The sequence below is a fragment of the Zeus faber genome (genome assembly GCF_960531495.2).
Source record: "Zeus faber genome assembly, chromosome: 20".
NCBI lineage: Eukaryota > Metazoa > Chordata > Actinopteri > Zeiformes > Zeidae > Zeus > Zeus faber.
In genome coordinates, this window is record NC_137207.1 from 4,732,284 (window position 1) to 4,742,723 (window position 10,440).

Consider the following 10,440-nt stretch of genomic DNA (forward strand, 5'->3'; position numbering starts at 1 on the left):
GTCCAAGTGCACCCCACAGGGTACACCGGGGAAATACAAAGGGTTTGTGGCATTAGCAGACATCTGAAGTCGATTCCTGGGCATGATATTTGTTTTCCTGTTGGAATGATACTATTTTATTTACATAAGTGAGGTTTAATATATATATATTAAGCATTAAGGGGGTACTAGTACTATATAGAAAGAGTTTGAGCATTGTAGTGTGACTATGCCCCCCAGTCACATGTCTTGTTCCGCATACAATATTGAGCAGTTTATAGTCCGAGGCTATCCAGGCGCATTCAGTTTTACAATATTATTGTGCAGGGGCAAGATGACTATAGCAGATAAGATAGGTACTTCTGCCAGTTGTTTTCCACTCTCATGACGATCCCCTTTGTATTAGATAATCAGTATATGAAAGTAAATAATCAATATCTAAGAGTAGGAATGGATTTCTTGGATGTCTCTAAAACCTAAGTCCCTGGCTTACTTTAGCACTTACTAGTGTGTACGAACACCATATTGTCTTCATCTCTACACACAGATGAGTAACAAAGAAATGTGGTCTGGCCTTTACAAAGTGGAAAATAACAAGATCAGTAACCCGAAAGGATAGCGCAACCTTCCTCATACCTTGTACATACAGCAAAACCTTTTCCTTCTTGTGCTGGGTAACCTTGTGAGCATAGATTATACTGTATGAGGAAAATTATGATTCATTGTTACATAAATGAGAGTTCATAAAAAATAAATTTAAAGAGTTAAAGATCAATTGAGGATATCTTCTTCAAGAGATTCAATGTTTTATTTTTTATAACTTACTTACAACTTACAACTGATAACTGAATTGAGTGATTGAGGTAAACTATGAAAAACGGCCTTTACGTAGTAGTCCATGAAATCTACAATGTAATATGAAATACGATGGAATATGAACTTAACTCGCATTCAATTTATTTTAAAGTCATGGGACTTACACTTGAGTGTAATTTATTGGTACTCCAACACACCTCTAAAGTAAATGTGCCCTGTCATCTGCTATCCCTGCCATCCAGTTTTGTGTTGAATTGGAGTTTGAATTTTCAAAGCCTTTCCATGCCCATTGTTTTCGGCCCAGAGAAAACTAGGAAGAATTTACTTATTATAAATTCAAACACCCAACGCTGGGTGTTTGTATTTATTTATCCACAAACCTAATCTAAGGGTGCAGCCGTGTGAGGGTAGCGGGGCACGGGGGGGGGGGATCCTTAATTAACGTGAGCAGTGCTCTCCTCTAACATTAATCTCCTCTGTAGTTTTTGGATATGACCTCGAGGCAACGTTAAGGGATGAGCTAAACAGGGCCGGGCATCCCAGAGCCATTCTTGGCACTAAGCTTGTCTTCCGTGAGAAATATTCATAGTCAGCACCAAAACAGATCATGCCGGGGACTACGATTCATCACTAAAGTTGTGGCTACAGCCGTGGGGCTGAGCCACATACAATACAGTCCCGCTGGCCCATAGAGAGACATGCCACACCGCACCACAGCCAGGCAAAGAATAACATCCCCAGGGTTAGAGTTAGGGTTAGCCGCGTGGGTGTTGACGTTCCCAATACGGTTTGAGGACCGCCTTCGGGGTCCCATTCTACGGTGCGAAAAACGCAAATTACTGTCGCCTCATCCGTCCGCCGGATAAAGTCTCAAAATGATCCGCGCAAAAGTGAGCGGTGACGTTGAACACATTTTCGAAGTTAAGTCCACATGTTTTTGCATGAAATGACATGATGAGAACTACAAAATAAACTGTGCATATTTAGCTAACGTCACGTAATCCAATTCATAGAAATGACATAAATGCGGAAATAATACAGCACTCTCTCTCTGTTGACGGAACTCTACCCAATTACCATGACTAACTAGACGCACAATACTAATCTCAAAATATAATCAACTCAAATATTTATGATGGATTATTTATCCTACTGAATAAGTTCAATTGCAACAAAACAGCTGAGCAGTATAACATTTGTCTCACACACCCGGCACCCCAGCATCCCAAATCTCTTAAAAGTTAGAGCTGCGCTACCACTTCCAGTTCTAGGCATCTTAGCCCAAACGGCAATTATTTTGCCAGATGAGCAATTTGCATGATGTCACGATTTATTTGGTGTGAATGCCTGATTGTTTCAGATTAAGTCACCGGAAGGTCACCCTAAACGTAAGGGGTTTAATGTAAAACGTCTTCAAATTTGGACACTAAAATGCCCGAGCATGACTGGTGGGTTTAGCGAGTTTAGTTTATGTGCGTCCTCCAGAAAGATAAAAACACAAAATACGAGGTCAGACAGGATAGAGTACAGAGACAGGACTTGATACAATTATACATTGCTCAATGGCATCAGGGCAGTGAAGTTGTAGGGGAGTAGATGAGAATAGGGAAATCAGTTGCTAGTGGCGTCCATGTTATAAAGATTTAAGAATATTATACAGTATGTCTACAATGCTAATCTAAAGAGAAGTATTAGCCAAAACTGCTGAGTCGGATCAAGATCATGAGAGGTTACCTTCGAGGGGATAATGAGATGACTAAGCGGAAATTGGATTTGAGGAAGACTGGAATTGAAACTTTTCCCACAGAACTCTTTTTCAAAGCTCAAAATGCCCTGTGCTCCCATCAAAGACTCTCTCTCTGTCTCTCTCTGTCTTTCTCTCTCTTACATACATTTCACCTCACTGTTTTTGAAGGAAGCCCGTGTAGACAAATCGACTGATTCATGCGTTGCCAAACTGAAAGCATGGATGGATAACATTCAGCAGGGGCCTCGGCCGACAGTTTGGGGATGAGGGTATTATTTGATTTTTAAAACACCAGCTAGAAATGAGTCACAGCATCAGCCTCAGGAGAGAATAAAGGACTGACCCTTACATGATTGTACCATTGAAGTGCTCTGTATTAGCCCCAGCATCGGAAACAGTTGTACCCTAGGGCTTAGGCCTTTTTTTATTTCGCCTTAAATGACATACCCTAAATGATTGGGTAATATCTCCACAATTAAAACGCATGCATGATTCCGACTTCCCTGGATAAGGGAGAAGTTATACAGGAATATGGAATCAGTGTCAGTTAATGCATACATATTACCATTCCAGAGTAAAGAATGCTTCTGTCAACTAAGCCATATTTTTCCATACTGTAGCTTAACAAATAATAACAAATGCAACTCAACTAGACTGACTACTAAAAGGAACAATTTAGATGTATCTTGTTTTGTAGGTATATGTGTTTTTATTTAGCGCAATTCTCTGTTAACTAAAAGATAGTGGTCAGCCATTTGATTGATAGTGACACTATACCTGGCACGTCTATTTCTATCTCTGTTGCTAGCGTTGCATCAAGCTGAGGCTTCAGCCTTGGGCCAAAACTTTGTTTCCCTTGGAAAAGGTCATTGTTGCATTTCGGCAAGTTCCCATTTGGACCTCAGCTGCTTACATACCTTAGCATCATAAATCACCTGGACCAGAGCCAGGGCTGCCAATCTTGAAAGGCGTGTAAGCAAGCAGTTAACACTCTGAAGGGTCCTGATCGGTTTTTGGGGGTCAACTTTGGTGGTTATTCTCTCGTTTCTCACTCTTAAAAAGTCTGAACTAGCGGAACTACCATCTCACAGGTACTTTTGGCCTCACAGGTACTTTGGCCCCCCATCTCTGTTCCTTAATTAAGCCACAAACTACTCGATGAAAGTGACCAATAGTATGTACACGAGTGTGTTACAAAAGGCGCGAATGAAACTACGTCATCAGCATTTACAATTGGTGAGAAATCAGGTAATAATCTATCAATGACAGAATTCATACGGGCAGTTAACCGATTTTACGTATTAACAGAGACAATACAATTTTGATTTGATCTCTTATGCACTGGACTTTCATCCAAAGATAGCTGGAGTCTGATGGTCATTCTGCAAGCTTCCACCTCTGTGCCCGAGGACAGTGGCAGTTTGCGGTAGTTAAAAGTGGGACAGTCTAAAATACCGATATAGCTTTTTTTGGGAAAATAATTGTAATCATTTTCTTCTGTAAAGAAAAAAATGAAATTTCTTCCAAGTCCAGGAAGTTCCTGAGGGGCACATCACTGAAATCTTAGAGGGGTCCCCGATGAATAGATGTTTTTTAAGTGAAGCATCTCTCTATAGACACACACACACACACACACACACACACACACACACGCACACACACACACACACACATGCGCACGCACACACACGCACACACACACATTAGTTTGTGTGTGTGTGTGGCCTGGATGCTAACAGAGATGAACTCACCGCTTGGAGAGACAGGCGTACATAGAGTTGATTCAAGATGTCACACAACAACCACAAAAACATACACTCACACACAAAGAGATACACGCACCAAAAGCACACACACAACACACACACACACACACACAGCAAAGTTAACCTTATTATATAGGGACCTCTCTTCCTGTGTCCTTTACAATAAACGTAAGTGACCCATAAGTCTCCATATCAGTCCATATTATCTCCCCGCCACTCACATACACACACAAACATACACCTACGCACACACATCTCCCAGGGACAGAGGAACTCAACCACACACATCCTTCCTTAAGGACACGCACCTAGTTGAAATACTTAAATCACCAGCCTTCTCATTTAATCTTCTTCAAACTCATCTCCTTCACACACACACACACACACACACACACACACACACACACACACACACACACACACACACACACACACACACACACACACACACACACACACACACACACAGCCCTCTGGTTTTTCTATATGCACTCTCTTTCTCTTTGCATCACACTATTATAAATAAACCTCTGGTCATCCAGTTGATGCTAAACAAGGGAATGCTTCTGAAGTGAGGCAAATTTGTTTTATACAGTAGATGCAGGAGTTTGTGTCTGTAGCTTGATGCAAATGCTAAGCTATGGACCTCAAGGCCCATCATAGAAAGTCAAAAAAGCAAACCAGACGGTTTCCTTCTCCAGCGTTTTTTTAGGGAGTCTCTGATCGGCTGAAGCTGATCTAAGATTGCAACCATCCCACCTGCCGAAGCTACTCCCTCTTGGCCTAAACGGGCCAAACATATTTCACAAATCAGACTGTTTTGAAAAGTCCGATGGGGAGTGGCACTGAAATGTGTGTAAACGGGGCGTTTCTAACCCCCGGGCCACACCACAAGCGACACGTCAGTGTCACGAAAGCAGAACGGCAATGCTGCAGATATGCTGCCATGTTAATCAATGTGGAAGGTCACACCAAGCAGAAGCATCAGCGTCGTGAAAGCGCTGTGAAAGTGACATGATGCGAGGCTCCTAAACTCCTCGTGTTTTTTAAGGACTCGGCTCTATTTTTCTGAGCACAATGTGTAAACTGGAACGTAGATTCACGTAGAGGTCCATTCAAAAAATGTAAGATGTATACACACACATATACACACACACACACACACACACACACACACACACACACACACACACACACACACACACACACACACACACACACACACACACACACACATACGCTCACCGGCAACTTTATAAGGTACACCTGTTCAATGTCTTGTTAACACAAGTAGCTAATAAGCCAATCACATGGCAGCAACTCATTGTATTTAGGCATGTAGACATGGTTTAGGATGACTTGCTGAAGTTCAAACCCAGCATCAGAATGGGGAAGAAAGGGGATTTAAGTGACTTTGAACGTGGCATGGTTGTTGGTGCCAGACGGGCTGGTCTGAGTATTTCAGAAACTGCTGACCTACTGAGATTTTCACGCACAATCATCTCTAGGGTTTACAGAGAATGGTCCGAAAAAGAGAAAATATCCAGTGAGCGACAGTTGTGTGGACGAAAATGCCTTGTTGATGTCAAAGGTCAGAGGAGGATGGGCAGACTGGTTCGAGACGATAGAAAGGCAACAGTAACTCAAGTAACCACTCGTTACAACCAAGGTATGTAGATACCATCTCTGAACGCACAACGCGTCGAACCCTGAAGCGGATGGGCTACTGCACCAGAAGACCACACCAGGTGTCGCTCCTGTCAGCTAAGAACAGGAAACTGAGGCTACAATTGGCACAGGCTCACCATAAATGGACAATAGAAGATTGGAAAAACGTTGCCTGGTCTGATGAGTCTCGATTTCAGCTGCGACATTCAGATGGTAGAGTCAGAATTTGGTGTAAACAACATGAAGGCATGAATCCATCCTGCCTTGTATCAAAGGTTCAGGCTGGTGGTGGTGGTGTAATGGTGTGGGAGATATTTTCTTTCTTGTCCCTATGAGCTAATCCCATGGGACACCTTCTTTCTGCAAGACTCGCACCATCTTCTCCCAGCTCTCAACCTCAGGAGCAAAGCTGTACCCAAACCTGGGATGTAAACAGTCCCAGTTCCTTTCCTGCTGCCAATGTGCTAAAGGCTTATGAATCCAGCTTGGGTTCTGTTGACCAGGTCGATGGCACTTCAGGGGGCCGGACTAGCGTGACCCATGGGCATTCAGCACTGCCTGGCCATCCCGGCCCTGTTGCGCCCTCTGAACTTCATGACCCTGACGCCAATGGGGACCTGTGGTCTTTCGATTACATGTCAGGGCTCTACCTGGTCAACCAGCCAGGCCAAGGATATCCAGGTCATTATACTCCGGCAAGGGAAGACTTACACATTGCTAGTGGTGTAGCTGCGTTGGAAGCACAACCTGGAGTGGGAATTGTTCACCCTGGATTTGCTCGAAGCATCTCTGGTGCTAATCAGCGTCTGCAATCGAATGAAGATGAAGGCATTCTGTTCCAGCCAAGTCATGGGAAGTCTCTACTGTTTCAACCTGTACACTCAACCCAAGAGGCGGTGCAAGAACCCCAAAGGGTCAGTGAGCCATTCCCTCCTCAACCACACATCTATGTCGTACAGTATGTCTCGGGCTACAAACGAGGCAGCATCGCCTCTTCCAAAAGCAGTTACACTGAAGACATTCCTCAGTGCCCCTTTAGCTCAAAGGCTGATCCACATGCTAGTCAGCCATCTTCTGGCTCTAAAGGAGCCAAGAATACCCAAATCTAACTGTCGAACAATGTCAATTGACTAATAACGTCCTTGCTAAAGTTTGCTTTCTCATCTAGGAAAATGTGGTTTCGTGATCCAAATGATCTGCATTTAAAGCCCTCTTGACAATAAAAGTTTTTGCAAGGACCTTATTCCAACTTGGTTGTGTGCTCTTCTTGATTTAGCAACTAGTTTGTTGCACTCAGTCACTTGGCATCACTCGCTCTTATTTGTAAATTTTCATGGCTTACTAGTGTCAAGCTAAATTTGGGTGCGTTCACATTGGGTTGCTCTATCAGAACATAACCAAATTGCCAGGTGGCCGCATGTCTGCCTAATGAGCGTCAAACTAATTGTAAAGACCACTGTGCATGTAACTGGTTAAGGTTCAAAGTAATTTTTATGAACAGGCTTCTCATTTATCCTGGCAATGCAGTGGTCTCTACTCAAACCGGTTATTTTGTTCTTCACTTTTCGACCTGTGACTGATGGGTTGACTTTTCCAGTGAACAAATTGAACCATGTTGGTGTCAGGATAACTGCAACCCTAGGTGTATTTCAAGCACAGCTCATAGGAAGAGGTTATTTTTCCTTCCCTTTTCACTAGGCACATTTACTCAAGCATATCACACACACAGATGGTAGAGTCAGAATTTGGTGTAAACAACATGAAAGCATGAATCCATCCTGCCTTGTATCAAAGGTTCAGGCTGGTGGTGGTGGTGTAATGGTGTGGGAGATATTTTCTTGGCACACTTTGGGCCCCTTAGTACCAGTTGAGCATGGTTTAAACACCACAGCATACCTGAATATTGTTGCTGACCATGTCCATCCCTTTATGAGCACAGTGGACCCATCTTCTGATGGCTACTTCCAGCAGGATAATGCACCTTGTCACAAAGCTCAAATCCTCTCAAACTGGTTTCTTGAACATGACAATGAGTTCACTGTACTCCAATGGCCTCCACAGTCACCAGATCTTATTCCAATAGAGCACTTTTGGGATGTGGTGGAACGGGAGATTGGCATCATGGCAAGCAACTGCGTGATGCTGTCATGTCAATATGGACCAAAATCTCTAGTAAGGTGTACACCCACTTTATTATATATATATATATATATATATATTTTTAAACCTCACTTATGTAAATAAAATAGTATAATTCCAACAGGAAAACAAATATCATGCCCAGGAATCGACTTCAGATTTGACTTCATACTTGGGAAGTAGTTTCTAAACTGTATTGGTCTGGTATACCGTACCTGTCTGGAACACGGAGGACAGTGGAAGTGGGACGGTCTCCTTGTTGCTTGGAGTCAATATGTGTGGGTTCTTGTCAAACTGATTTGCCAAGAAATAGATTTTTGTAGTAGAGAAATCTGTCAATTTATTTATAAGGCATTATTAAGCTATTAATATGTTTTATCAAATGTGCAAGAATATATCCATTGTATGTTATTTTTCATTTAATAATCGAACCACAAATAACTGCTAAAACATAATCAGAAAACACTTTATTACAGAAACAGCTCAATAAATACACATACTGTATATAGATTGTGGAAATCTCCTGCATCCTCCTCTGGTTAATGGTATCAACCCATTGCCGTCCCTGGTTCTCCCTCCCACCCAGGGAGACGAACCGACACTGCCTTCCTCCTATTAATAGGTGCAATGTATTTATAGATTATTGCTCATTCCACTGATAAAACGTGTTGTATTTAAGCCAGAAGCTGATGTGTGAAATATAAACAATAAATGCTAAACTCACAAACGAATCCAACTACGTTAATAAACAAACAGACTCCAAATCGCACACCGTCAGCGTCACGTCAGCAACACGAAAGCGTTGCGTCATTTGACGATTCGTCAACTTCATCCGGGTCCATCTTCCGGAGTATCCCATCCGGAGTATCCCCTATGCACGATTGTGCTCTGATCGCGCAATTTTTGATTGGGTGGGCAAGACGAATGTTTCGCCAACTGTGGCATCACCCCCTCTGGCGGTGTCACCATCAGAGGGGGTGACACCCCCCTAGTGGTGCCACTGCTTGCTGCTGCATATGTTGTTTGTTGTCTTTCACTCATTTTCCACTGTTGTCCCCCCCTCGCCAATTTAGCGGACAGCGCATCGCGCAGCTACTACAAGAGCTACCCGCTGATGGACTTCGCCCAGTACCAACCCGTGGCGGTGCAGCCCCCACCCACCTTGCAGCCCCCCACGCTGCTGCACCACAAGGAGAAGTCCTACCTCCACCAGGCCCCGCCGTCGCACCACGACCTCCACGCGCCACTCTCCATCGCCATCCCCCCGAGTCACCTGGAGCACTCGCGCCTGCCCAAGACCACCACGCACCCGCTGCTCTCCGCCTCGGCCTTCAAGGCCTGGGAGCCCGGCAGCCGCCACGTCCAGCGGCAGACCTCCGCACCGGGGCACCCCTCGGCCTCCCTGCATCCCTCCTTGTCCACCTCAGCCTCCTCCTCTGGCCGCCGGCATGGCTACTCCACTCGGAGGCGGCAGAGTGTGGAGAATATGCCGGATCTCTTCAACCAACCCTACGCGGGGGCCTATGGTGGCCCGGGCGGCCCTGGCGGAGGTGGGGTGGTGATGGTGGGGAGCCATCCACCCCACCCTCCGTACTACCAGCACACCAGGCACAAGAGCTACTCCACCCACAGTAAGACTGAGGTGACCGTGTGAAATGTCCAACCCCCCCCGACACAACCCCGAGCCCCCCCAGGACACTAATGGACACCCCGAAAACTGGGCGAGGAGAACAGTCACAAAACAAAAGCCCCCCAAAAAAGGCTTATGAAGTCTCTGGGTTTCAACGGCCTTTAAAGAGTTGATGGAAGGAAAATCAATGGAGGGCATTATCAGTTTGATATCTTTTTGCGAATAATGCACTCAATTAAAATTATTTATATATTTTTTGAGTTTACGATAGGGCGATGGTAAAATTTACCGGGCGGTGAGAACACTGCTCTGGGTGGCACAGGAGCTTATGACAATCGCCGGAAGTTACTTCTATTCTGCAAAATAGAATCCTCCAAAAATTTGAAAATCAAATTAACGTGGTGTGCAGAGCAATAAATAATTGCTAGAGGTGTGGTTTGATGCATAAAAAACAAACATAGCACAAGCCCAGTGCAGACGTTACTTTTCACAAGATTTTATATTGTATCTAAACATTTTCTCTCTTCTACCTGAAAACTAAAGGGAAAAGCCAGCTACAGCTAGTGGAAAACTAGCTCTGGGATACCTTTGAGCAACTGTACAACTGTAGTTTAGTAAAATAATTCCATTCCTGTAAATTCTGAGATAATTCTTTCCTTTAGAAATTCATTTGTTACAGGGTTATTTTTTTCACG

At 44.0% G+C, this 10,440-nt stretch overlaps 1 protein-coding gene across 1 annotated transcript in view; it reads left to right on the top strand.

Moving 5' to 3' along the window:
• The window catches only part of shisa8b (shisa family member 8b), a gene marked incomplete at both ends in the record, with an annotated part of 44,728 nt that extends 34,959 nt beyond the window's left edge, over nt 1–9,769 (top strand). Inside the window, one exon of the mRNA XM_080021942.1 lies at nt 9,189–9,769. Within this exon, the coding sequence (XP_079878068.1) occupies nt 9,189–9,769 (581 nt within the window). The remainder of the gene's footprint in view (nt 1–9,188) is intronic.
• Between the last annotated feature and the right edge of the window lie 671 nt (nt 9,770–10,440).